At 46.5% G+C, this 27,972-nt stretch overlaps 1 protein-coding gene, 1 long non-coding RNA gene and 1 other non-coding gene across 3 annotated transcripts in view; 2 read left to right on the top strand and 1 right to left on the bottom strand.

Moving 5' to 3' along the window:
* C2PH11orf98 (chromosome 2p C11orf98 homolog) overlaps positions 1-22,649 on the bottom strand; it is a 34,281-nt gene extending 11,632 nt beyond the window's left edge. Inside the window, exons 1-3 of the mRNA XM_069645182.1 lie at positions 22,493-22,649; positions 17,533-17,672; positions 13,176-13,273 (exon numbers count right to left, since the gene is read on the bottom strand). Coding sequence (XP_069501283.1) covers positions 13,176-13,273; positions 17,533-17,672; positions 22,493-22,540 — 286 coding nt within the window. The 5' untranslated portion in view covers positions 22,541-22,649. The remainder of the gene's footprint in view (positions 1-13,175; positions 13,274-17,532; positions 17,673-22,492) is intronic.
* Positions 22,650-22,776: 127 nt separating this feature from the next.
* LOC138567204 (uncharacterized) lies at positions 22,777-25,475 on the top strand. Its single transcript, XR_011302133.1, has 2 exons — positions 22,777-22,906; positions 23,948-25,475. It is a non-coding gene; the product is annotated as an uncharacterized lncRNA (long non-coding RNA).
* Positions 23,723-23,857, top strand: LOC138568133 (small nucleolar RNA SNORA57). Its single transcript, XR_011302505.1, has one exon. It is a non-coding gene; the product is annotated as a small nucleolar RNA SNORA57 (small nucleolar RNA).
* Positions 25,476-27,972: the final 2,497 nt, after the last annotated feature.

Here is a 27,972-nt window from a genome sequence, read left to right as displayed (position 1 = left end):
CTGCCATCCCTAAGAATGATCGGAGCTCGGCGACTCCTGTGGGGGAGGCTAGGCCAATGATGGCACCGATTTTATTGGGATCAGCCGTGATGCCCTGGTCCGAAAAGATGTGGCCGAAGCAGCAAAGGCTATGCTTGTTGAAGGCGCACTTCAGTCCGTTGAGTGGGGAGTCCCGCTTTGTGTATGATGTTGCATTCTGCAGCAGAGGATATCCCAAAGTTGAGCCGCTTGTAGCGGAACAACCTCTGATGCGTTGCAAAAGTGGCGATTGGTCTGGAGGCGGGGTCACTTACCAGCTGGTAGTACCCTTGAATCAGGTCCAGTTGGAAAAGCGAGTGAGAGAGAGGATGTCGTTGTCCAGGAGTAGTTGCAGTTTGTGCGTGACTTGGGCTGGCATGTGGAATCCAACCCTGCAAGAGTGTTGAGGTACTGGGTTGACTTTTGGGTCGATGTGGAGGGATATCACTGTGTCCTTTAGCATGCTCACTCCTTCAGATAACTTTGGAAACAGGGATTGGAGTTCTTCGATGGTTAATTCTTAACAGGATACGGAGCACAGGATCTGTGCGCCTGGCGGGAGGCCCTGGATAACTTCAACATCCAATACGACCCGCCCCCCTGCAATATGCGAGCCTGGGATTGACATAATGGGTAGGCGTCTGCTATGTCGTGGTGGAGATTTTCGTGAACAACATTAACTGTTGCCCCGGTGTCCACGACAAACTGGTTGTTTGACCGCCAATTTGGATGGCGACCTTCGGTGCCGTGCTGTCCTCTGAGGTGTCACTGATGAGCCTGACATATTCTTTGCTGTACCTCTCGTGAGTGTAGTATTGGTTGTCCGCATGCTCTGGCATTCCACTCTCGTATGGGTCTTGGCTGTAATATGGTGCGGGGTACGTGTTCACGGTGTGGTCTTGACCGAGTCCTTGGTCAAGGGTATATCCTGCCGACGGGCTGGGCGAGTAGTCATATGCGTCCGAGTATCACACTGGTGGGTTCATGTTTAGATCTTCCATTGGCCGTATCTTGAAATGTCCTTGCGCAGATACACTTTTAGCTCTTCCGATCACGCAGTAATAGTAGCGTTTCCCCCTGTGGCACTAGGTCTACTACTGGTCCAAACATACCCATGGATCTGTGTGGACAACATCAGGGGGTCAAGCTCCTATGTGTCAGTTTCCTATTTTTTTTGTTCGTAGTATTCTTACTCTCCATTTGTTTATTTGACTATTTTTTGCCAGTAAAAGGGACCGATCCGCCCCTTATCTGTGGGGCTGGCTTCTTACAAAAATGAGGCACGGATGAAAAGATTTAGAAACCACACAAGCGACAAACTCTCTAAAAGGAGACTTATTACAGCCAAGCTCTGGAGAGGAGGTGGGGGCTTCTTTGAGGCAGACAAAAATAGGCTTACCAAAGACAAAAGGGCGTGGAGGTCATCACTGGAGCCCGCTTCATAAGAAATGTGCCTATTATGGCAAGAAAAGAAGAAAGTATATCAGAGTACTGGTCAGTTAGAATGGAGACCAGATTGCATGTGGTACAAAGGATAACTAAGGGACTGAAACTCCAAATACTCTCTGCCTAGGTAAGGCCTGAAGAGTTATAGCAGTACGCGGCTAGTTTCAATCTGCAAATAAAGATCCTGGTTCAGCCTTGATAGAATGTTAGATGTCGTTTACGTGTCAGTATTCTGCACGTATCAGGGAAGATAGACTGCGATAAGTTGGAGGTAATGGAATACTCTGTTGTAGCAAGTGAATTCAGGCCTAGAGGGAACTCAAATGGTTCTGAAAAAAATGCAATGATGTTAAAGCCACTGGGCCAAAAGGGACTAGGAGGCCAGGGGTACTGTACTGATCATGTATGTCAAGTTTTTAAAAAAAGGACATAATAGAAGGAGATGAACGTTAAAAGAGCAGAATCCTGTAGTTTTCTAGCCTCTGCAAATAGCCTTTGTAAAGTATGAGAGCACTGCAGGATCTGTGCAGACAACTAGTGCAGTTGTGGGAAATCAAGCTCAGTTTGGTATGCCAACAAAATAGAGCATTCATCAAGTAATGGTGGGATACCTCTTCACACAATTAGAGGCGGACTTGAATGTTGTGGATTAAAAGAACCAGGAGTCTGGCTTGGGTTGGGTAACTTTTTGAAAAACGACATACTAAGTGATAAAAGTATAAATTATTTTGAGTATGCAAGTTAGATTTTTAGTATGGCTCCAGTCCTAACCTTGGTTTCAAAAGGTTCCTAGAGGTAAGGTGCTCTGCTCTCCACCAGTCTTGACGATCTGTCTGACATCTGTCAGTATTCTTTCACGGTCAGAGACCAACCTTTCAATTTTTGGTCCTATATGAATTATTGCTTACTTACTTTTCCAGCATTCAGTTCCGTAAATTTCTGTTCTGCTGGTCAGTGCCACTACGCCAAGATCAGAAATTGTTAACATTAGGAAAAATATTCGTTTTAGCCTCAATCCTGAGCTACCAGCATATGTGTGGAATCTCTTGGTTTCTTTTCCTTTACCCTTTTTTGGCAGGTGAGGTGCCTTTTCCATCTCACTTGCGACTATAGCTCACTTCTTGGACAAGTACTGGCTAGTCCGCAAGGTTGCCAGTAAACGGCTCACTGCCCCCTTACTTAATTCAAAGTAGCTGTACTACCTTCTGTGAGGGATCAGAAATGAGACAGACATTATCTTATCCTCAAAATCAGATATTTTATTAAACAAAAGGGGGATGGATAATACCTCTAAAGCCCTATTCTAAAGAGAGACTGCCCTACCTAGAAAACTAAAACTAAGAGTTTGTCTGTGTCAGGATGTCAGTTGTTAAAGAAAAGCCGTCCTTGTGTCCAAAATGTCCTAGTCGGACAAGGAAATGTTGGCCCAAAAGTGTTCAAAATCAAACAAAAAGGAGGACTCCAACAAAAACGGTCTCCAAGTAAAGACCCTCAGATCCAGAGGTTGTTCCCCTTCCCCTGGATTCTTAAACCAACTGGACACATGTCTCTTTAGCAAATAGTTCCTTTGCATCTTCACTAGTCTTGTTTAAACAAATGGATACTGCCACAGCATTTCTGTAGTATTTCTAACACTTGGTAGACCATCTATAATACTCCCCTGCCAGGAATCGTCATACAATTGAGTCGGAGGTCCCCTGGTATTGGTGGTTTGCAGCCCTTGAAAGTAACCGCATGTTGTGGGATGGCTCGTTTTGGGCTCGTCTTCTGGCTAGTTGGTCCCACCAGCCAAAGGGAAGTTGTCGTCCTCTTCGGAGCTCGTCTGTCGATTTGGAAAACCGGGTCAGGACAGCAGTGGTCTCTTTGCCATTACTGGAAGGGTCTGCCGGCATCTTTGGTAGTCGGATCTTGTGTTCCAGTGGTTGACTTGCCTTCTGCCTCAGGAACCTCACCTTTATTAGGATTTCCCCATTCACTCCGCTGCAAACTCTCCACGCAATTTACGGAACCGGGTGGTGGCTGGCTGTCCTCCTTATTGGGCGATTAATTGCTAGTTTGCTTTGATTGCATTTTAACAACCTTTGTGCACTGTGTCAGCAATATTGTGGCATTCACACACTAGATGGCGCACTTGTCCAAACACCCCGGGATCCCAGATGCTCTGGGCAGACTCACCGGTTGTTCCCAGCATCTCCGATGTTGCTCGGGCCTCCGCGGGGAGACTCCACCCACTTCCAGACCTGAGTGTGCAGACGTTCCCGCTACATCCTTTGCCGCTCCTCAGGCACACGCCAACTCTCCTGCTCGGTCCAGGACGGAATGGCGTTTCATAGAGCATCCCAAAATCCAGGAGCTCCGGTGCGGCTGCCAGTGGCTCCAAGGCCCTTCTTGTGCTTGCACTAGTACTTCTCTTCTCCCAGTGGTTCCCTCCATTACACCAGTTGTTGTACCTCGCATTCCTGAGCCCCAGCACGGGCGGCAACATCTCCTCCTGCACAGCTTGACTTGACAGTGCGGTTGCCGGCTTTAATGTCCCGCTCATTGCCGGTTTGGGAAAACAATTAGTCTGCATTTATTCATATTCAACTACAAGCACTTGTCAGTATTATGGAGTATGGAGTTTATACTTTGTCTTGCCTGCCGAATTGCTAGTTTGCCTTGACTGCATTTAAACAACCTTTGCATTTTCTGCACCTGCAATATTGCGGTATTCATACACTTGATGGCGCGCCGGGGTCTCAAGCTGCTTCGGGTAGACTCACTGGTTGTTCCCAGCAGCTCTGATGTTGCTCGTGGGCAGCAACGTCTCCTCCTGCACTAGTCTGCATGTTAAACTTCAAGAACTTGTCAGTATTATGAAGTTTGCAGAAACTCCCTGGTTCGCCTCGTCTCAGTACAAGATGGTAATGGGAGTGGAGTCCATAATTGTCTGAGGACTTCACTCCTAGATGGTTTTTCTTGTGCATTCCACATCAAGGCACATTAGCGACGCATGATCTTGTGGGCGTTTGAGCCACAGGTGGAAGTGGGTCTAGAATAACAAAATGCAAATAATAATTTGGGTATCAGAGGTTCTGCCTCCTAGGAAGCCGGTGTAAACCGCGTCTTGGTCAATGGAGTCAAAATATCCCCCTGGATGTTGTCTCTTACCATGTGAGCCGCTCTCATGATCAGGTTTTGGCTGCCGTCCCCATGCCACATGGGGAGGTGGTCACCGCCAGTTAATCTGAGATGACGCCACTGGATTCATCACACTGCAGACACTAGTACAGGGGGACTCTGCCAACCACCCCACCACGATTTATTTTCTTATAAAATGTGTTTCTTAATTGTTACTGTGCCCTAGACAGCTTGGTGGCAATCTAACTTTATATATCCTACTAGTGAACTCCTGTGCACCTATTTTTACAGCATATGTACAGCAAATACATTACAATAGCCAAATGCCTTACAATAGCCAAATGCCTTACAATAGCCAAATGCCTATCCCTGTTTAAGTCCAGTCTCTGCAGACCACGGACTTTGTTGGCCATCTTCCCACTCCTCAAAGTAGGAAACGGTCATGCCTCTTCGCGCGCTCTATCCAGAGCCTGAGATGGCCAGCTGTGTTTATGTTTGGAACGGATGAGTACTGGTTTAAGGTCAAGATACTGAATACATATCCTCATTTGGCTGATATCACAAGGGCCTCTGAGCTAGTTATTCAGGATTGGATAACCACTCAGTTAGAATGGTGCATGTCCTGAACGAGTTTGCCAAGTTCACCTCAAACCCTGCATTTTGTATATCTGGGGACATCTTGGAGCTGATCTTCCGTCAACCACTCAAACAAGAATCCCAAACACCAGGAAGACACTGAAGGATGCTGGTAGCCGCTGAAACTGAAATCGCCAAGCTTTGCCTCTTGAGTATGGAAAGTTTACCTCGGGCGTCTCCCTCCCACGAGCCAGTGGGGCGAACGTATGTGCCATGCACTTTGCGTGGCACGCTCCCTTGTAGAGCTGCAAAACACGCTCAGTCCAGAAAGCCTGCTTATCCTAAGAGGGGATTCTCCCCACACCCGCCATCTTTAATGTGGACACTGAACTTGTGGCTACATGTGCCGTCTGACATCCTCGAGTGACACCTCTGTGGCTCTACCGAGTGTCATAGCCTCCAGGTCGCATTTGCGCACTAGAGCTGAAGTCCTGTGTTCCCCTTTTATTACTAGCAGACTACTCACTGCTAGTTGCACCATTTGCCCTTCTCCAACATCTTTGGACCCCTGCAGAGGACGTCCTTCATTTGAATCCTGAACTCCAGCTACAGGCTCCATCTGTGACGAAGTTCTGAAACAGTAACAGTCACTAGCAAGCCTCAATACTGTCCCCACAACTGACCTCTGCACCCAGGGCTCCTGTATTCATCACTGCCACCAACAGTGCAAGTGGTTTTCCCCAACTTTGTCCACTTATCTGGGTTTGCTGGTTGTCCTCACAGAGGTCTCCTGGTCAAGCTAGCATACCTTTTTTTTACTGCTCCCCACAAAGCAAGAAAAAACGCATAACCTGCAAGGTCCTGACCAGAGCCATCCCTTGCAATGTCTTTGGTTGTAAAACCTGGACATAAACTGCAGTGAGGTCTGCGCCCCCTTTTACTCTGGAAAGTGGAAACATGCAGGTAAATGCTCACCACAACGCGCTGGTCTCCTTTGTCCTATTGTGGGCTGCATGAAGATCTGTGCAAGAACTAAAACCCTCCTAAACGGTTTTGCTTACTTTTGCTGAACAATTGCTCAGGGACTTGGGCTGGACTTTTCATGCCGATATTGGTGATTTTGTTGGTTTGCCATATAATCTTATAAAGATCCGATTATCTTTTCTCTGCATTTTATCATTGCTACAGTATCTTTTTAGATACAATTGTACTCTTCCTAAAAGTGGGGGTGCTGTACCTTTTGTCATAATAGTTATTTGCATTACAGAAGGTAATAGTAAATGGGAGTTCAAGCCCTCAAATACGTGTGTGCATAGATACATACTGTGCGGATAATCTTTTACTTGGTCTCCTTTGGAAGCGATCTGTACCCAATAACAGTGTTAAACCATCTGCCAAAAATGAGGCCTAATTGCTCAGTCAAGGCTGCCAAAGAGTCGGACCAGTCTTGAGGAACCCATGCTGGTAACTTTAAACCCCAGACAAATGTTTGTTTAGAAAAAACCTTCCACCATCATGGCACCCTTTTTTTGTTCTCTCCCGTTTGGCATGATATTCCTAGAGTGGTAGAAAAAACCACACCATACAATTCAGAATTATTTTTGCTTGCTAGTGCCACCTGTATGATAGGACCCATTTTATTTGTATCGTGCCCATACACAAGTGTTTCAGAGCGCGACGAGCCAAGGGAAGGGAAACGAGGGAGGACAAAACAACGATCTTATTAGGCCCAGTGACATGAGAACGTGCAAGTGCAGGGGAGGAGTGGAAAGTGCTGAACATATGATAGAAACAACAACAAGTAGTGCGGCCAGCAGATAGTAAGTGCAAGGATAAAATGTATACAATGGGTGTCTGCTAAGTGCTGGAAGGGGACTGTAGAGTAGCAGATACAGTCCCAAGGGCAAGGGTTGCCAGGAGGCAGTGCTGGTATGTGGCTGGGCGGGCAGGGATTGGGCCCCGAAATCAGAGGATAACCAGGTGACAATGCAGACAGATTAGCAGAGGAGAGGAAGAGCGAAGACATAAGCAAAGAGGAACCAGGAGTAAGATGCGGGCACAGGGGTGTCTTGGTGGTTTATAAAGACTTATTAACCAAAGTAAAAAGGGGTGTGGGGAGGGCAGTGGGGGCTTTGGAGAAAGTCCTGGCTCACCCCAACGAAGAGGGGGTTCCCAGCCTAAAAACTAAATGGTGTCAGAATCACAGCTCTCCTTCAACAAAAATTTCCAAAGAAAGGTGCTGAAAACAAAGTTCCACAACTCTCAGTGGAAGGGGGGCTTCCCTTCCCCCAGAGTTTCTTCAGGTATAGGGTATGGATCTTCCCTGGACCTTTCCCAGCTTTCTACAATTCACAATCCCGAGGGGGCGTGGTTCAGTTTGACTCTTCCCTTGAGCTTTCCCAGCTTCTCACAGTTCACAATCTTTAAAGGGTATGATTCTTCCCCCTTGAGATTCCCCAGATAGTCACAAGGCCAAGAAGCAGCATCACTTCCATTAGCTTCTTGAACGCACCAAAGGGAAATGATTCCCTGGGTCACACTACATCACAATTCCAGTGCTGAGGGGTGGGAGGGAGGAATTGACTACCATCCCCTGGATTCCATCTACACACTCCAAGTTCGAGAGTGAGGCGGTCAGTCTGGTACACTCTCCAGTTATGCTTTCAATGATGTGTATCAACACAATTGGGTCAGGGTCCCAGACACGCAATCCTTCTGCTTGGTATACTCTCCTGCCAGGGCCTTCTATCAATAAACAGACCAATGCTAAACAGTTCCCAGGATTTGATATTTGCTTATACAGGTCCTTAACCAGTTTTCATCTGCCTTTGATTCTCTCAAATAGCTCGACATCCCAGCTCTCCTGTTCAGGTTCATGCTACATGCCATGAAGCGCCCTAGCATCCCAACTTCCCTCTATGGGCTCACCAGCTTAATCGGCATCCTTCGGTTCTCCCAGGGGCTTGCTTTCTTGTCCGACGGGCGTCCCGACGGCTCTCCGGTTCCAGCGATGCCTCGGACTCACTCGGCAGCTTCGTCGGCTAACAGCATTAAATGTTTAGCATGAACTACTCCTTGGCTCTTTCTCTTGGGCAATATGCTCTGCACTTTTGCCTTGGAGAACCTTCAGGCTGCTCACTTGGTGTTTCTCTATTCTTCTGCCCTGTGATCACTCATCCCCTTGGTTTACCACCTATTCACTGGCATTGTCACCTCTCGCTTTTAGCACTCTCTCTGGGCTCTTCGTACCCGCCACTATGATGAAAGGAACACTGCTCTGCAGGGATGAGTAGTAAATAAAATTCCTACTCAGCCCAAAACTATTACTAAACCAGCAGTGATCACCAAAACAATGATGAAACAGGAAACACCCGACAAGTATTAATGTGGCACCAACATAAAAGACTGTCCAACCAGGGTTCTATAAAACTAGGATCATTAAAACAAAAAAACACAAACGCACTAATCAAAAACACTATAACCCACCTATCTAAGAAAAGATGCAGAATACACAGACTCTGAAATGAAAGGGGGCAATCTGGTTTGAAGACAGGGGAGCACAGGCAATTTCAGCAGCAATGTCAAGTGTTCTAACGATTTCTTTAAATGGGGTCAGTAGAGCACTTTAAGGGTGGCAAAATCAACTAGAATACCTTTAATGCTTGTTCTTGGGTCGCAACAAGGTTGACAGACTAGGTGTTTTAGATGGTCCGAGTCAGCGTTTTGAGTCAGTTGTCCCCAAAGGAGCACGCACATCGAGACAGTCGAGTGAGCGTGACATGGTCCATGAATGTGGCGCTGCCATGCAGCGGGGATCTGTCGAATCAGGTGAATAACAGTCAGGCAGTGTCTTAAGAGGCACAACAATGCGATGCAGCAGGTGTCAAAAGTAGCTCTGGTTGCAAGAAAGATCTTGAAAAGTTACCAGAAACAATGGAGCCAAAATGAAACCAGATCGAAGTGAGCAAACAGTGCCTAGAGCCAGTTTTGGACTTCTGGTTGCCTGGGGACCACTGTCGTGGTCTCCAGTGGAAAGGTGAAACCTTTGTTCCCAGTCAGGAATGCTTGTAGAAAGCACTTGCAAGGTCTGCCACATCCACGGAGCAGGTACCTGGGTACTAGTAGTCTTGCCTTGTCCCGCCAGAAGGTCACCCCAAATGTCTCTCTGGGATGGTTGAGGGAAAAGGCATGTCCTTTTCTTGGAGGTCTTGGTCTTCGTCTCTATGGAAGAGGACTTTGGAGCACACTGTACGCCCAACAAAGTCCTAGGCGCAACCCTTCAGTAGTACAAAGACGATTCAACAGAGGGGTAGTCTCACCACCTTAAATAGACAGTTTTCAACATTGGATGAACTCCCTTCTAGCCTTCTGTCAAGTGTTCAATCTTGGCATCTGCTTCAGAGTCTCTTGCATTGTATGGTTATACCTGGAGTTTTCAGTCCGCAGTGGGTGAATGCAGGGGGGGGGGGGGGGGGGGGGAGACAGGGGTGGTGTTGGATGGGTCCCGTGAAGCTTTGAACGAAAGCACATCTTTCTGAAATTGGAGCACTTGCAATCCGACTTCAGGAAGAAATGTTCTGGTTGCGGCACAGGATCTAGGCGCTCCGGCTCCACCTCACATTACAGGAACCTGCTTCCAAGCTCATGTCAACGTGGTGGAGGCTGGAGCCAGAGGACAGATTCAGGGACAGCGGGTAAGAAAAACATATTTTTGTAAGTGTGTGCAAGTGCGAGGATGTTGCATGTTTACGATGTATGTTTGTATGTATGGCGTGCATGCAAGGGTGTGTTGTGTGTTCTGTAATTTGTGGGTGCATGAGCAAGTGAATGATGTATGGGTGGCTGGGTTCACATGTGAATGGTGCAAATTAAAGAGAGCGAATGTGTGTGCGTGCGTTTGAGCAGTGCCAGCCAACGAGGAGCTGATTTGGCAGAGAGTGTGGGGGTCCTGCCCGTTCATACAGCATTTTTTATGAGAATCCGTTATAAAGCAAGCATGATAAGTGTTACTACATGGCAAGACTGGCATTTTGGTTCAGCCAATGTAGCCATTTCTTACTCTGGCATGACATACAGGCATCTACGATAAACCTCTCAGCCACCAATACTACCGTCACACCAATCTGATCACTCCATTGTTTCCATCACCACCTCCTGACCTCCCCTTACCACTTGCCTCACCCATTACTAAAAGGAGATTACCATCTGCCATTCTTAGCTTTCGCCGTGCCTTCAGTTCTCACTCTCCTTCACACCTGATGCCACTTCCCAACATATGCTTGTTCCAACACTGCCTTCTCAAGCTTTGAAACCCTATTATAACTCATTCTCAGCACACTTCCCACTGCTAACTCTCACCACCAACTCTCACCATAGTTAACCATGGGACACTTCATTCATATTCGGTCCCTGCACAAACAAAGATGATGGTTGGAAGGTTTAGAATGAATTTGAACCGCTGGCATTGCCCTTGGTAACCCTGCAGACCATTGTTCTTAGACTGCCAAGCCATTACAGAAGGGGCAAGACCATATGCAAATCAGGCTTGGTCAGAGCCAGAGGTTAAGAATCATTCTAAACCTTCCTTCCAGCCATCACCTTTGTTTATGTCACTGCACAAACATGCTTCGGCTGCTGCGCAAATGAGGGTGTACCCACTCGCATGAAGACCTGCAACTCTACCCTGAACTCTTTCCAAGTCCACTCTTGATAGAGCAAAAATGGATTCTACTGCACCCTCATTGACTCACTTTTAACAATCCTTGCAGGCTACAGGGCACCCTAAACTCACTTCTCCTAAACATTCGACTATAAACTTCACTCACTGAATACTGCACTGCAAAAATGTCCAAAATGAAACTGCCTTTCCTGATGTTCCTCACACACTAATATTGAAGTCCTCGCTCTACTGATGAGGGCTACCTCGTTTGCCCCATCAGACCCTCTTGCTCCTCAGCCAGTCAAGCCTATTGCGCCCCATTAGTGGCCTCTCACCTCGCTGAACTCTTCAACCGGTCCTTCAACTCGGCTTGCTTAGCCTGTATTTTATAAAATGGCCAGTGTCATCCCTCTGCTGAAAAAGCAAGGGGCTGACCTGAACCTACTGGCCAACTTCACCCTGTTGCTATCCTTCCACACTATTAAAAAGGGTTGCGTTCAACAGTCTGAAAAATTTCTTAGAAATCCACAACCTTTGGGACCTCCTAGAAGCAGGTTTCCGCTCCAGTCACTCCACGGAAACTGCTCTCATGAATGTCTCCAACTTATTGCCTATGCCAATTTATCATCCATCCCAATTCCCCTCTACCTGTCCACTGCCTTTGACATCATTCTGATCTCCTTAATACTCCTTCTCTTCTTGGGATTCGTGATCAAGACCATGTCTGGAATGAATCCTCCCTAAAACCCACATTTTGTGATAAACCACTGTAGAGGGCAAGGGACGTTTCAGAGCTCAGGGAGAATCCAAGATGGTGGGAACCTTCAATGGCCTGCTATCCTGGTTACTCCAACTCTGACCTCTTCTCCAGCCTGCCAATATCCAAGAGTATCTAAATTACCACCCTATTGGCATGGCATTTTCTCTAGCCTGACAAAAACCTGTCCTTTGAAGCAGTAGCCCACTGGGCACAGTTCCTGTCTTTTTGAAGAGTGACAAGCCTTTCCCAAGGGAGGCTAAGGCTTTAGGTAGGCCCAAGCACAAATGGTCCATTTTAGGCTCCGAACACACAGGGGGCCCCAAACACACAGGAGGACCGAAAGGAAAGTCAGTAGCAATCAAGGTGACACCAAAAGGTTTTGGCCAGTAAAGAATTCCGAGAGACCATGTAATAACCAGACACGGTTTCTGGTTTCCATTTTATATTTAAAGTTGTATGTTTAACAAGATTCTGGAAACACTATTTTAGACCCGTCTGACACCAGGCTGCTTGAGCCTTCAGCTCCATCCGTTATTTTTTTTTTTTTTAAATGAACGTGGTGTTCGAAATTGAGGGAAGCTGGTAGCTATTTGGCTCCTGCTTAGCTGGACACTCACAGCTGCCAGGTGCTACTTTTGGCTTCTCATACCAACTGACGCCAAACAAACACATCTGTGTTGATTTAACAATGTGCTTTTAGGACAATCTATGAACATTAGGACAAATCTAAAAGACATTTAAAGCATAAGAGATCATAAATAATGTTTTAAAAAAAATAAAAAAAAGTGTATTTTTACCACGCACCGTCACCACCGAAGTGGTCCCCAATAGACCAAATTATAAGTTTAGCGATTGGCGGAACACTATGAACTAGCTTCTTGTTTCCTCAATGTTAGCTCCTGGACATTGGGTAATGATGGATACCCAGAAGCTGCCTTGAGCTCCTGCTTAAACATAATTTTGATAACCTGGAACACCCATTTCGCTTTGTAAATGCCACGTTGCCAAACAAGACAGATGCCGAGAGGTGCAGTAGATAAGTTTAGCAGTAAAATGTTTGCACTATGCTTCTCATCATGTAACCTTAAAAAAGGGAAGAATGTGATTAGCAGACCGCATCTACCTGTATCATTCGACACTGAAAAATCACAAATGTTCAGGCTATTCTGCCCTCACAATAGCATTCTGTCACAGTCAAACACTCATTGTCTGAAACACTGCGAGGGTGGCTCTGTCTTGCTCCCAGAGGTCAGCTTGCCTGGTCTTCTTGAGACCATTTAGCCCCACTTGCTTAGCGATCTTATCAGCCGAGAGTTGGGAGATCCAATGGCAACATAGAATGCCTTGCAGTCTAAAAGATGGAAATGCACTTATCTAAAAGGGGAATGTGAAAGGCCAAAGTAGGGAAGGAAGAACAAGTCAATTATTAATGAAGAAAAGTAAAAGGCTCTCGTTGCTGTTTTCACCTCTTATTTCGGTGTTGCCCCTCAAACCCAGATAGCTTTCCCACTTGATATAGCGCTACTGCCCATGTGCTCAGATTCTCAGTGCCAGAAATCAACAAAGAATATGTTGCTCCTCGCTCTACTTACTCACCATCCATGGATGCCTTTTCCTTCTCCATGTGCTTAATCTTCTTTAGAAGCTTACGGCGCTGCTTTCCCGACACTGTAATATTGTCCCTAGTGCTGGATCTGTGAAGCGGTGGAAAAAAGGCAATGTGAGTAATCCCAGTATCTAACACTATAAACCTCTTAAAAGACAAACAATCTGGCCATTACACTGTACGAAAAGCACATGACGGCCCATGCCAGGTTACCGTTAGGAAGTCGTATGCTGCGACCCTCGAAGCACAAGGACGTTTTCCTTGCCCTACTGGTTAATCAATCCCACTGAAATGTAACTGAGTAATGTGCCCTGGAGTCCATAGGTCTCCCAGATCAGGGTGCCTCAAAGTTACCTTAGCTCGAGCAAGATGCTCTGCCCTGCACGTTTTCCCAACTCACTGGCTGGTGGCAGCTCTGTGTGCGTTTAAACAAGGCTGCACGCTGTTGCAGCCACCTCTTTACTAAGGAATTGGTCAAGATTGCCATCAGGTGAGGGATGCTGTACCGTGTGCTCCCAAAACAGAGAAGAATCTGCCTTTTATCAATGCTAATGTCTAACCACCCAAACTATTTATGCAGAGCTTGGTTTTAGGGCCGGGGGGGTGGTTCAGTCGGGAATTATGGGATAGTGCCATCCTGTGTTTGTCTTCAGGTCTCTGGTACGACCAGCAGGGGAGAACCGTTGGCTGGTAGCCAGAGGTGGTTGTCGCATTTGTTAATCTATTTATGCATCCATGCACAGCTTTGCATGTTTGGCCAAGAAACATTGGTCCTTTAGCATCTTGGATTTACATTTTACTTTGCCTCACTTTATAAACAGGGCTTTCGTGGCTCTCATCATGGACCTCAGCAGGGGTCACCACTCTGCTTCTTTGGTCCTGTGCGCCTCTCCCGTCGGTTTGGCTTTGTCCAATGGGCCAGGCCTGGTCCTGGCTGAGGGGCAACGATAGAGCTCTGTGCCAGCAGATAAACCATTCTACGCAGCAGGCGCTAGAGGGGCAGCTGGCATAGCAGGCCGCCCCTCCGGACACCCCCTACGTGGACTCGCCTCCTCTCACTGAGGGGGGCGGAAGTGCGTGTACCCTATGGTCTGGCCGGAAACTGCCCGACCTGGAGAGGCACTTGAATAGCATGGGCTAAGAGGGCCAGGCCACTCCTCCAGCCCAGGCATCAGCAGCCACCCTCCCGCCCAAACTATAGTTCCAGAGATTAGTAGAGGAATAATGTTAGCTACGGTTTAATGACCGAGCCGATTTTGTTTCTTCAAATTTGTGCACGTTTGACGTGGTTTGACAGTTAACCACGTCTAATTTTTCCTAGGTGATTGTAGCAATATTTCTAATTCTGTTTTTCTGTCGCAGGCAGAGTTACAAGGGCGGTCCTAGAGAAGGAGGCACTCTGCAGTCATGCCGCGAGCTATAACCGCTGGCAGCATAAGCAAGGATGGGGTGAGACGGGAGCTGTCATCACTAGGGACGGTTTGATGCAGTGGCCTTGTTCGCTCCATTGGAATAATATGGGAGTGACTGAATTGGCAGTCGGGTGCCGGGCCGTTCTCGCAAGAGCGGAAACAGAAGTGAGAAGGGCTCACCAGTTTGGAATGGGACTACGTAACACAGGATTGGCAGAGCCACCCGGGAAAGCATGGTTTTTGGGCCAGGCATACTTGTGGCCTGAGCAGGGCTAGGACCGCCTTTTAGGATGACGCCAAGAAAGCGAACATGTGTTTTTCCCAAATTTTTTAAATGTTTTTCCAAATCAGAAAAGGTCTCAGTCTCATCTCATTATGTATGGGCAATGTATGATTTATTACTGGGTGGGGGGGGCTATAGTAGGTGTTAGCGCCGTTATGCATGCCAATGGAGGGATAACAGGCAGTGTTGCAAATGAGGTCTGAGGCACATCGGCTGAGCCGAGTGTGGGTGGCTCAGTGCGAGTCATGACGAAGTGCATTGTTGCTGCGTTTACTCTAACCTGTTTTTTGGATCAATGTGCTTCACAAACCCTGCCTGTAAACAGAGAGGGCAATGGACAGAGGAGATCAGCACTTGAGGTGGTGGGGGAGCTGCTGATAGTGTTCACAATAAAAAGGGATTGCACCTGGTGTCCTGAACAAGACTTTACACTAAACCTCCCCACGTTTTAAAAATACATTAAAAAAAAGAAACATACGGGTTCGTAAAGGACCCCATTTAGGTGTTATCCAGATACAGGTTTAAATCCGACATGCTCCCCTATGGTTCAAGACATCTAGGTCGCTCGATTTACCCAGACCAGCAACTTACCCATGGACACGGATTTATGTGGTGGCCTCTCCTCATCTCTTCCCTGTTCACGTTTTGTGCTGTTGTATGAATTTTTTTCCAACTGTTTGCAGCCCCGACATGCTGCACCTCCCATCACACTACTTGGATTTGCTGTCACTAGCCCCCCACTGCGTTTTGCACCTACCCCACCCCCAGGCACAGGCATTGCGGACCATAGCCGAGATAGAAAGGGATAACAGACAAGATCACGTCCTCATAGCAACCCAATGATTTTGCCATTCTAACATGGCCACACCCTACTGATTGGTCATTTTACATACTAATGAAATTCAGGTTAAGCAGTCCGAGGCATCCTGGCCAGCCATAAGAAAACAACTTACTACCTTCTTACATGTTTAATTTGGTTGTAGAGCCCCAATTTTACTAGTTCTTTTAACAAACATATTCGCCTTAAAGACAAATCTAAGGCACAGTTGCCTTACAAGTTACATTCAATTTTAAATTCCTTACTAACTGAACATATACACACTTGCATGAGACCGATGAGTAATGTATGGGAGGATAGACAGATGAGATGGCTGGACGGACAGAATAGACACCTGCACATATATTCTAAAAGTATGAGCGATCCGTAGGTAGACAATAGACCAACAGGACAGACATGTGCAGCGAGAGGAGGGGGGAGGGGGGAAGTGAAGCTAACTATTTTTCCAGAAGAGGCTAGTAAAAATCATCATGTGTTAGTATTCATTTTGAGGATCTTGTACAGTAAATTCCCACCATGTGCATTTATTCGGAAATTGATAACTTGTTCAAAGGAAACGTGTTATTGATGTTAAATGGCACAAATGATAATCCCTTCCCTGGTCCGATACCTCTCCACATACCCAAGAACAGATTATCTTCCGACTACTCCCCGCTTTCATAAATGGATTCCTCTTGGAGTTGCACAACGTTTGCAGGGCAGGCACCTGGCAGTGATGGCAAGTGTCAACTGCAGAGCAGACAGTGCTCGATGGAACTGTGCTATCGAACATCGCTGCTCTGGCCGAATGCTGTGGCGGCAGGAGGGGTTGGGGCTGGAGGGGCATCACGCAGTATCGTCTACTCACAGGTGTTCCAAGTTGTGCCATACCAGAGCAGCCCCACACCCGGAGCCAGCAAATCATCGAGCCCCAGCTATTGACAGCCTCACGCCAGTGTGTAGCCATACTCACTGCTGATCTCTTACTCTTTCCCTACCTTTGGGACCTTATTCTAGCCTCTTGCAGCCCAAAATGTTGATGCTGCTGGCAGAGCAACATGTCACACTCCGGACACGCATGTGTGTGTTCCAATAACCATTGAACGCAGGTTGGGTTCATTTGTGTATATTTTCACTAACGCCATAAACAGAAGGTTCGGCGGTGGCAAAGGAGAGGATAAAGAGAAAACATGCAGAAATATTGTTTTTCAAAATACTAGTGAAAAGAGGTTGGATGCGGATGTAGTCCAATTACCAAGCGCCAAACGTGCGAACAGGGAGTACAAGTTTGACGGCAGCCATTACCTAGCACAGCATTAGTGCAGAGAACGATTTAGCAATCCATGAGGGAGCATAAAACAGCACAATACAATGTACGCTCCCCATTTCCATACACTCAAAATGGCTAAAAGCAAAGTATATAGGACCAGCCAAAGTGGATATTTACTACAAGCACAGAATGGCACCCTTAAAAAGCTTCTGCTCGGAAGAATAACATAACCCCTCAGGTCTGCGTTTCCTTTAAGAGCCAAATCTAGTCAGTCTTGACATTAGGCTTGTAGTGTGCACCAAGGAAGTAGCCAACATTTCACCTTAGGCAGCAGAATCATGGATTAGGAGTCCAGTCATCCCAACACCTTGCATATCGCAACCTACCACAGGGTGATAAAAGATTGAGAGCACAGGGTGTTAAATGCTTGTTTTAGTCTGAGGTTTGGGGACCCCAAGGGAACAAGCGCACAACACAAAGATGAGCGAAAAACATTGCAATGTCAACCTGAGAACCCATAGAGAGGCGAGGTATTATTTCAAGTCCCCCATTCCACCCAACGCACACCAATTTCTTTAGAGGGTGCGTAGCGTTGAGGCCAAGGTCCTCGATGGTGCTTGCAATCTTGGCTCCTGTGATCTTGTGCTTCTGGTGTTTGCGCTTGCTCAGGACACGACGTCGCTTGAATATGTTCTTGCCAAGGTCCTATGGAAAAGAAGAATGAGAATTACTGGTCAATACAAGGACGACACATGTAGGCTTAATAGATGTGGGGGTGGGGAGTCACTAGAGTCACCACAGAACATCAGGAGATGCTAGTGTGAGAACATGTACTGTAAAATCCACCCCTTTCGTCTGACCCGACACTTTTGGACAGACAAAAACCAAAAGGAAGCCAGGTCAGGGCCTCTGAAGTGTGACAGAAATCGCTTGATCAGGGCCTACTGGTGGCGGTCTGAGAAAGCAGGGCGAGCCATTCTTAGAAGATAGCACTTGCTAAGGGGAATTGTTAGTGGAGTGTGCAATTTACACGCCTCCAGCGGACTCAGTCTACTTTGACGGATTAGATAACTAGGATTCAATCTAAGTTTCAATCTAAGTTTATGTTTCAAAGACGATTCTACAGGGATATAAATGCAGATACAAGTTCAAACTAAAGGGAACAAACACGTATTCCCAGGGCCTACACCTAACAGGATTGCCCACTAACACATAGAAATGGCTATGTCAACACTATGTACTAAAAGGCAAGAAGTTATTCTGCTCCTCCTACCCTCTCCCCCAGCAACACAGCACACATGCCAACCCTCCAGATTTTTCAATTACAAATATGATTTACTTTCTCCCGTCTAAATAATTTGAACCCCAATGCAATCCTTTGGGAACATTAATTTCTCCCGCTGCGTGGCAGAATCTCCCTCATGGTTGCTCCAGTATGTTGGCATGTATGATATGGCATTTATAACGCGCCTGTACACAAGTGGCACTGCCCCCTTCTTTCAAATTCTTCTCCACCCCCACAAACCAGGGCTTTAAGAAGGCCAGGACTAGTCTCCCAAAATCATTCTTAGACCAAGGCTGCTAGAAGCCGTTTTTATATAAAGCATCAAGCTCATGCGCAAGAGCTTCAGGCTTTATGTAAAGGCCTTGTTTTCCTTAATGGTGGTGCCTGAAGGGCACACAGGCGGAGGAGTGGTGCAACTCCACCGTGTGCGCATGTAATAAATGGGGCGTGCCACGGACGGATCGCCAGTGTGATCATGGAGCCCGGACAGAGAAAACTGTTGCGTGTGTTCCTTATGCTGGGGCAGAATCTAGAGGCGGTGGCCTGGCCGTAATTGCCAAAACACACCTCAACATTAGACTTGACTCCTCTACCCACCTCCCATCTTGTGAATCTCTCACTGCTAAACTCCCTACTACTAACTCCCAAACGATATCCATTCACTTACTCTACAGGCCTCCCGGATGCTTAGGATCCTTCGAGGAAGACCGTAGCACCATCCTCACCAATAACCTGAAAAACACCCCCCAGAGCCTCCTCCTAGGGGACTTCAACCAAGGCTTTAAAGACCCCAAAGATCACCAGGCTACCCTCATCAATAATACTCTTTCTGAATTAGGTTTTACCCAAAAAGTATCTGGCCCCACCCACAACAAAGGGAGAACCCTCGACTGGGTAGCAGACTACAACTGCGCAGCCCCATCACCGATAACTCCCCTCAATCATGGTCCGACCACCATCTCCTCTCCTTTACCCTCAAAGCCTCGAGCCCCATCACCAACAATGTGCTAGCCTCAGCCACCCCCACGAGAAGTAAAAAAATAGTGTAAAAACTGATACCTCTCATCCTCCCTACTCTTAACCAACTCCCTGCTTCCTCCAACCCTCACGACCTTGTAGAAGGCTATAACAAAACTATGCGCAATGCCCTAGACTCCATTGCACCATTAAAACTAAGAAAATGTAAACCGAAAAAGCATCTCAACCACTGGCTCTCCATAGAAAAACGCAAAATGGAACAAGCTTGGAGACATTCTCCCACAGACCACAACAAAATATTGCTCAATAAAATAACGTCCAACTACAAAAAAGAAATCATAGCTGAGTCGTACAACCTGAGAATTGCCCAATCCAACTCCAGCACCAAAGAGTTGTTTACAATCATTAAAGAACCGGAAACACCTGTGCTAACCCCGGACACTGGTGTGAAGGACATACAATGGTGCACAGGGGTCCAAAATGCCCTCAACAACAAAGTCACAAGCCTTCAAACTAAAATCAAAAATAAGACTCCTTAGACTGTCACCACTTAAACCAACCAACCCCACTAACACGACCCCGCGCCCCAACACCCTTTGCCCAACCCCTCCCGCTTTAGCTTCTCCAAAGTCTCCACTCTCGAAGTAGAAAAAAATTATTCTCAGCCTAACTGTCAGGGCGACCTTTGCCCCCCACAAATTATTAAAGATGCGACAAGAGACCTCTCACCATTCACCACAAGACTCATCAACGCCTCCTTCTCCTCGGGCACCGTCCTCCGCAACCTCAAAGAGTCCTGGGTACTCCCCCTTCTCTGCACCCCTTCATGCCCACCAACTACAGACCTATTACCACCGTCCCCTTCCTGCTCAAGATATTAGACAAGACAGCCTACCAACAAATCCAAAAATACCTTGAACTAAACCATCTCCTTGGTATCCGACTATCAGGCTTCAGACCCAAACACGGGACAGAAACAGCCCTTATCGACCCGAAGGCTCAAATTGACACTCTTAGAGACAGCGGGAAAACAGCTTTACTGCTTCTTCTTGACCTCCCTGCGGCATTTGATCTAGTTGATCACAAAATCTTACGCAATCACCTGGATTCAGCTGCCCACTTTTCCCAAGAAGCCGTCGGCTGGATCGAGTCATTCCTCAGCAACAGATCCATGCGTCTCTTCACCACAGCTGCCACCGACCCCATCCCCATCACATGCAGAGTCCCCCAGGGCTCATGCGTCTCCCCTACACTGTACAAAATGTTCACAAAGCCCCTGCTTGATCTAGATGGTCTGGGTATCCCCTACACCAATTATGCCGATGATACCCAGATCCTCATCCCGCTGATGGGAGATTACAACCATGATTTGTCCTTGGTGAACAGGGTGTACCTCATCATCCAGGCATGGATGGCATCTCACAGTCTATGCCTGAATGATGACAAGACTGAACTCATATTTGGTTCCACTGCAAACCTAACCAAATTGGACCACAACTACACCAGCTTCATTATAGACAGGAACACGATCAAAGTAGCTAAGGAAGTGAAAACCTTAGGAATATACATTGACTCCTCCCTCTCCTTCCATAAACAGGTTAGCTCTATGGCATCCTCCACATGTAAGCTTATAAGAGCAGCCAAACCCTTCTTATCCACCCAGAGCTGCATTACTCTAGCCAGAGCCCTTGTATTATCAAAACTGGACTATTGCAATGCCCTCTAGTAGGAGCTAGCAAACAAGTTACTAACAAAATACAGACGCTACAAAACAACGCTCTCAGAGCAGCGCTCAGCATCCCCAAGAGAGAACACATCTCCAACATTAGGAGAGCCAACTGGCTCAACACAACAGATAAAATCCTGCTCAAAGTAGCCTCACTAACACACAAATGCCTCAACAACGCTGCCCCCGCTACTTAGTCGATAGAATAAGTAAACACACCTCCAACAGACCTACTAGAAACTCCAACGCTAATCTTCTCACAGTTCCCAGATTCAAACGCACCAAAATGGGTGACAACAGCACAAGACTGGAACTCCCTACCACCTTCTCTAAGAACACCCCAAACCTACACACACTTTAGACTCAACTACATACACTGGATAAAGAACAATGACCGCTAATTCCATTCATCCCACCTCACTGCTACCTACAAATATGTATATTTGTAAATCCGTAAACTTTTGCCTTTTTCACGACTGCTTCAATCATCTATTATCCACTACATGTACTGCATTGTATCCATAAAACCATTATAATTACTGTACTGCATTGTAAATGTAACCAAGCTGCGAATAACCTTGTTGCCGCTGTGCCCTCGGGTCTGGTGCGCAATACAAATGAATAAACTATAAACTACCGCAGCATTCATTTTGCAGTGCTTTTTAAAAAGAATGAAATTTTAAGCACTTAATAGCAGCAGCTTGTATTAATCTCTGCTCTCAAGCAATAATGAAGCAAAAGCAGCTGGCTACACAAAGCTGGCTGGCTTTTGCTTCATTAGTGCTGCTAGGGCAGAAATTAACACAAGCACAGGAGGCTCATCTATTTCACAAACTGGATGCCTCCTAGTGCTTTAAATGTGTGACTTTGACCTTCATTTGCTCAAAAGTTTACATAGGAATATTTTTAATCATGGGCCATCTTTTGAGCAAATACATTTTTTTAATGGCACTATTCCTTTAATAGTGGCGCCGGTACTCCAGGCAGTCCTTTAGCTAAGGTACGCAGCAGGGATCATTTCCTTCACACTGCAAACGTGAAGGTGATGATCACTGCAAATGGGTGCCTGGTGGGGATCAGCGGCACTTGCCGAAGCCACTAATTAGGCCACGCCCACAGAGAACCTCCCCTCGTTTTCCAGCACATCACTGTCCACATCCATTTGACGTAAATACTTTGTTAAAAACCCAGTCATATTTCCCATATAGTGTAATATAGGGCTACTTGCAAAACATTAACACTTTTCCACAGTCCTACCATAGAGTCCTGCACACTCTATCATAACATAGTGAGCATGAGGGATTTGTGTCAAAAGGCAGATATACGATTTGGTACGGGATCGCTGGCGGGGGAAACAGCATTCACTTCAAAGGTTGGTAATCTTGATTGAATAAAGAGAAAAGAAAATGCCACGCGTTTTCCTGTAGCACGTCTAAGATTGAAACTGTAACGTGTTAAAACAAAAGAATCACCACCGAAGTGATCGTGATAGAGCGAAAAGTAGATACACGTAGTCCACAAAGTACAATACATTACCTTCCTAGGTACAGTTTTGGGTTTGTTGATTTTTCCACCGGGCGCCATGTTGAAGTAGGTCTGGATACACAAGGACTGGTACGGATCCTGAAATCGCTCTTCGCACGTGTCTAGCCCAACAACCACCGGTAGCAGTTCCTCTGTTATCCTACCCGGAAGCGATTGGATGTGTGAGGTGTCCGCCCACTCTTTATTGCCCAATTGGCCATAGAAGATGTCCGTCTTCCAACGAAAACAAAAACTACTCGTTCATTGGTTGTTAATTGCATCACTCAAGTGATAAGGCGGCACCTCTTGACAGGCCCGTAATCTCCGAAACACATCTGCTCTTTGCGCAGGCGTAGTGTCCTCCGAATGAGTATATAAAGACCGCACGCACGTCTCGGCTTTCTTTTTGGGGTCCAGGAGTAGGAGGTATGTATTTGTAAACTTAAGTGTTTGTATGTTTAAGTTACCAATTTCCCTAAAAAGTAATGTACTTAACTCTTAAAAATTAAAGAACTGGACGTTCTTCGATTTTAATGGGGCACTTTGCCATTTGTTTCGTATACCAATTAAATGCAATTTAATTGCAAGAATCTAAGTACAGACCACCTGCCACCCTCGTACTTATGTCTCAACCTATGTAGTCTCTAGGTGGGAATTTTTTTGTATGACTTTATTTTCGGGTACTCTTTCAGGGTGCCCCATATGTGGATATGATCCTAGTTGCATCAAGGGGCATAAACCGGCACAGGTTCGGTAATCGCTGCCCACCCACAATTAATCGCCGCGTATTGGATTTCTAGTGTGCAGTTTAACTCCCAACAGTTTGGTCTTGCATTGTTCCCCATTCACGAATAGATATGCCACGTTGTTTCTATCTTTGTTCTTATTTTTGTAACAACTTGTTCGCGCTCCGTCGAGTTTCCCCCGCCGTTCTTGTAGTTTTATGTTGCTTGTTCCCTACTATACTATTCCCCTTTTCTTCGGTTCTTTCTTGGGTGGTTGAGTTCTCACGTCCTTCTACGTCTGGCCTTTTCTCAAGTGTCTTTCTCAGGTTCTTTGACCCTTCCGTTTTAGCCTTAATGTTCCGTTGTCCCCTTTGCTCGCCCCCCTTATTCTTTCTCCGTGGTAATTGCTCCTTCGACACAGACTACTAGCGCATCCGTTGGGGGCGGCTTTTTCAATTACTTTAACTGGTAGGATTGTATTAAAATGGTTTGAATGGGTGATGTCTGAATGAATGTGCCTCCATTTCTTGGCATGCCCTGGTTATTCCATACTAAGGTGTGTAATGTTCGGAGGTAGAATAACATCCAGTGCTATGTCTTCGGTACCAGCTGCTGTCATCGGCTGGTTCTATCCTCAATCGCTGGGACAGTAAATTGCTAATGTCATTCGAAATCATTTTCTGGTCTCTTAATGTGTCCACCTTGTCCCTTAAACTAATGTGCAATATTTTTACCCTTACAGGTGGGTCGCTTTACAGAATTTGAACACCCTTCATTCCGCCGGTCAATAGAGGTCGTTCCAGTGCTTGGACCTGGTGCAGCGTGCTGACAATGTGGTGTTCTGTAACGGTTTACCCCCTAGACTCTATTTAGGATCTCCTTTCTTTCTTCATTCATTTTCTTTGTCGTGTGGTCTGCTAGTCATACGTGTAAGTATTAACCCTAAGAACGTGGCTTTTACCCAGAACTCCCTAAATTCGTTTTTTTATGGCTGGCTTTAGCATGGGGGAAATGATCCCCCTCCTAGATCATTTCTATGCACGCCTAAAGTTTGTCTGAGGTGCCTCGTGGCTAACGGGGTCCCCCGAACACGAGGGGAGGAAGGATAGCTCGGAGGCCACGCGTTTGTCTAGGATACAAGACACCGTAGTGTGTAACACAGGTCCGAGTCCCGACCCCGCAATAAGCGCGTTATTAACAATTAAATAAATTGAAGCCCAACCACCACGTGGCGGTACCAGTGATGGCTACGGCACATAGCTGGAAATGGCTGCCATGGCGATAGGAATTACGGACTCTTATGTGCGGGGATGTAGCGTTAAAAATGTAACTCTACATTGCCAGCATCTTGAAGTACTTAATGGTCATGCTTGGGTGTGGTAAGAACATGGGCATCGTAGCCGTCTATTCGCGTGTAGGTGATGCGAACTGCTATATAAGCAACTAAATAACGTATGCCTGTCACTACATACTTTACTTTAGTCTCGGGTGGTGGTAATGGAAACTGGCATTTTACTAGCTTTGGGGGGCACTATTTACCTGGTACAGTATGTAGTGTGAAATTACCTAGATGCAGACTGGGCATAAGTGGATACTATGGGTTGATCTGAGGGGACACTCATTCACTTTATAGCAGGAGCCTTGTCTTGAGCAATTCTGCTGGCTGCACTGCACGGTGGTGCATAATTTAGTGGCACAAGTGGAAAGTAACTGGGAGGCGTGGCTTAAGGTTAGTGTAGAACTGGGAGGGGGTGGTGATTGCGATGGCGTATATGGGGGCAAGACGGTGGTTGGACTAAGTTATTTTTTTTGGTGGAAGGGTCAAAATAGGCTGTGAATCTAGATGTGTTGGGAATGCATCAAACTGGATAATTCTTTCCTCGTGGGTGTCTTCCGCTGCGCAAATCTCCCGTAACTACAGCACCACCCAACTTCCTGAACCTTTGGGTGTGATCAATGATCAGTTGTAGGCCCCCTGCAACATCCGCGAAAGCAATATTTTGAGGGCTTACTGCAACATCCACCTAGCTATAGAAGAACCCCCCACACCCTTCTATACTGCTCAAGCCACCACATATATACATATTTTTGGGGATCCAGTCATTATGGTGAATGTCTCTACTTTTATTTTGTTATGGAACTTTACCAGAGACTGACTTTGTTTTCCTTTTAAATCCTTACTGTTGGAAATTACCCCTTTACTGGCCGAGGGTCAATTTGTAATCAGTCAAAATGTATAGCACAATGTAATAAACCAATAAAACACACGATTTCTGGCTCGTCTTGTGTGGTGTAATTTTGATAAAATGTATGCTTTTGGTGTGTCTTGAGACCGATGGGGTAGCACAAAGTTGGATGTAAACATCCCAAATATTTACATGCACCTACTCTGGTGCCAAGCCCAATTCACATTTGCAAGGACGCCTTACTTGAGACAAATCAGGTGATGTATTGCATCTTGGACTCAGCGAGGCATTGCCTCTCGCATGTCATACCATTTCGGCGCGGCTCGGTTTGTCCGCAGAGATCTTTTGGCGCCAGCTTGTTTGGGCGCGATATTGTCACTGGTTCGTCGCAAGCCCAGTAACCACACGGCCATAGTTCTTATCGCTTTCATATGCACAAGTTGCTTTCCCTGAAAAATGTCCTCGGTTGTTATAACTTGTGCATACGAAAACGCGAAGATCTCTATGGCCTTGTGGTTACCGCTTCGGTCCTGGAAGTGTGGGTTGGAGATAGCACCGTTTTTATTTCATTAAAGTAGTGGCATTGTCGCGTTCAAATATACTGGCGCCAAAAGAGCCCCCCTCCGAACTGGGCTTCCTCCGTGCCTACGTTTCAAATTTTCCTTGCTGGGGCTCAGCCATTACACTGCCAATGTAGTTGTTTCCTTACGTCCCTGTGCAAGGTAGCGTTGCTATCCAGCACGAGGTCTCTGGATACATGCGTTATAAATATGGATACAGCTTTGGCACAATGGCCTCGATTTTTCTTGGGCTCAGTAATTGGACCGGACCTTTAAGCTTTAATAGTTTTGTGCTTTGTGCGAAATAGCAATTTTTCCATTGCCAGAGTTTCGGGAATGTTCCCACCAGACCCTCTTATTGTGTAAGAATCCACCCCATTTTTATAGATAGTGCGATGTCTGGTGACCAATGTGAACACAAACACCTTCCGAAGCGAGTGCATTCCAACGATTACTCATACGGGCATTGCTCTCCTGCAAGTCTTCAGCCATATTGTACATTTGTCCATCGGGTCAAAACCTGCTTTTTGTTTGCGGTGAAGCGGCTGGTTAATGTACAGGCAAGCCGAGCAGATATTGCAGTCCACACCAGATTTTCTTATTTGGCTCGCAACACCTTGCAGGACGTAGTGTAAGGCGATGCTGTAAAGGCCACTTTAACAGCTATTCTGCGAAAAACTTGAAAATAGTTCCACATAAAGCTGCAACTTTCAATCATAAGTGGTATTGCACAACTTAAACATTGTGTACTGACATTTCATTAAGGGTTGAAGCTCTGACGGGTTAAAGAGGGAGCTTCTAGGTAGAGCAGAACGCAGGGCAGCATGTTTCATGGATATGAATTGCCTTTGCTCTTTTGATAGCTGGGTTCAGAACTGGATGCGACATGGGGACTCGCAGTCGCACTGGTAATTCACCGCGGTCAGGTTTGGCCAGATAACACGGTAGAGACCATTTTGGGGGGTGCCTAAACTTTCTGTAATAAGCGTTTTATGGCTAGTTTGAAATTCGCTGGGTTAGGGCAGACACGCGGAAAAAGCAGTACGGCAAGGGACAATATGCTGTTGATGGTGGTTGGATAACGAGGGGTGGGGGTGTAAAGCTTAGCAAAAGCTGTCGAGCAAGACTGGCATCCTCTGCCAACTCATCTTAACTGACACTAACGGAACATCCTCACAGCATTGCATGGCAGGGTGTGGGGACACCACACATTTCCCCCCTCCAACACACTCGAAGACCTACACAATCCGCACCCCACAAACCCTGCGACCGTCCCTACACAGTGGGACAGAACTGCATCACACAATACTTATCGTTTCTACACCCTGCACTTGAGTGATCTGAATGAGAAGTCTTCCAGTAAAACAGTCGAACCTGCAAAGGAAGTGTTATTGCATAGCTAGATACAGTAACTTAGGAAGTCTTATCTCCTGTAAGCCCAACAAGTGAATAAAGCATTAAAACACTGCTAAAGTTGGTGCACATTGACCGCATGAAAACAATAGTGTGTGCTAAACAGACACCCAACAAATGTATTCAACACGGCCTCGCATCACTCATCTGTAGCTGGAAAGGAATAATACTATGAGGCCTTTATACCTCCCTTTGAGAAAATTCGGATCTAGCTTTTGCATTGCTAATTGTTACCTGGTGCTGTTTAAAAACGGCAGATTAAGCTGGCATCCACTGTTCCTTCTTGGACCCCCATACAGTTCTCGCATGTAACTCTCAGTACCTTGGGAAGACGGGACCACCTTCCACCAGCCTTTTTGCTCTGAGCGAAACCCCACATTTCTGTGTAGAATTTGCTGAAGTCTCATCTGAAATCTGCTGACATGCCTCTTCCTGGCACAGCGACCATTGCCCCAGGCATTGCCTTTCTCCAAATCTGGTTCAATGGAAGCTCCAACACACTGCTTCGCTCAGAAATTGAGTGAGTACCTAGGGATGTGGCCACGTTCCTTGCCGTGGACACAGAGTGGGCTATGGTGTCACCTCTTGATGTGAAACTTGAGTGGTTA

This window comes from Ambystoma mexicanum, chromosome 2p, assembly GCF_040938575.1.
Source record: "Ambystoma mexicanum isolate Mex_15411 chromosome 2p, UKY_AmexF1_1, whole genome shotgun sequence".
Taxonomy (NCBI): Eukaryota; Metazoa; Chordata; class Amphibia; order Caudata; family Ambystomatidae; genus Ambystoma; species Ambystoma mexicanum.
Note: the sequence above shows the minus strand (reverse complement) of the source record. Positions and strands in the feature narration are given on the sequence as shown.